At 44.4% G+C, this 960-nt stretch overlaps 1 protein-coding gene across 1 annotated transcript; it reads left to right on the top strand.

Moving 5' to 3' along the window:
• Positions 1-214: 214 nt before the first annotated feature.
• Positions 215-561, top strand: nrgna (neurogranin (protein kinase C substrate, RC3) a; the record flags this gene model as incomplete). The annotated part of the gene is made up of 1 exon (XM_043686027.1): positions 215-561. A coding segment is annotated over exon 1 (322 nt), but the record flags the coding sequence as incomplete, so codon positions are not given.
• Positions 562-960: the final 399 nt, after the last annotated feature.

Raw genomic sequence — 960 nt, 5'->3', positions numbered from 1 at the left:
ATTACGGTGCACAGTGATTTGTATCATAAGATCTGCCTTTGCAGTCTGCTGCTGAACACCCACTGTTTGTTAAATCCAATTGGTTTTTGTAGTAATCTCCGAACCAAATAAAATTCAATGTGTATACTTTATCTTCAAGATGTTTGCTTGGAGATGAGTGAAAGTTTATTTTGGGAGAGCGAGGATTTTGTGAATCACTCATATCTAAAAACTTGTTTTCTTCCCTCTCCTTGCATTCAATGAAGGCCGATAAGGAAGAAACCTGCACAAAGCATGAGGAGGAGGATATTCTCGATATCCCACTGGACGACGAGGAGGCTAATGCAGCTGCCGCCAAAATCCAGGCGAGTTTCCGTGGCCACATGACCAGGAAGAAGCTGAAGGGGGGAGAGAAGGAAGAGGCTGAGCAGAAGGCAGATGGCACGCCGGAGTGTGAGGGGGATACTTCCGCAGGAGCGTCTGAAGGAGCAGGCAACTCTGGAGCAGCTGAAAAGGGAGAGGATGAAAGCGGAGGAGAGGCGAAAGATGAGGCAGCCGTCAATGGGGACCAATCAGAATCAGGTAGGCAAAGTTAATATTGCTGGTGGACCTGCCTTCAGTTCCCCAAGTCTTAGGATCAGAATTTCCCTCTTTATCTTTCTACTTCTTCCTCTCTTTAAAATCATCTCAAACCTACAATTTGGTCACATTTGTTCACCTGCTCCAAAGGCTCGCTCTTTTTTAAGTTTTGTGTCTGTTTAGTCTCATAATGCACTTGGGCACTGTTGGACATGGATGTTGTTGGATGTGCCTGAACTTCATGAGCAGAGACAGATAGGGACCTTGTAGACCTGATCTTCATTGCCAGCCAGTAATCTGGAAGATTGCGTCAACCAATAATTAAACATGCTTCATTTATATTTCATTGAAAAGAAAACTATCACACCTTACAGTCTTGTTTGGACTCCTTATGAATTTGGC

The sequence above is a fragment of the Chiloscyllium plagiosum genome, unplaced genomic scaffold (genome assembly GCF_004010195.1).
Source record: "Chiloscyllium plagiosum isolate BGI_BamShark_2017 unplaced genomic scaffold, ASM401019v2 scaf_14949, whole genome shotgun sequence".
Lineage (NCBI taxonomy): Eukaryota > Metazoa > Chordata > Chondrichthyes > Orectolobiformes > Hemiscylliidae > Chiloscyllium > Chiloscyllium plagiosum.
Note: the sequence above shows the minus strand (reverse complement) of the source record. Positions and strands in the feature narration are given on the sequence as shown.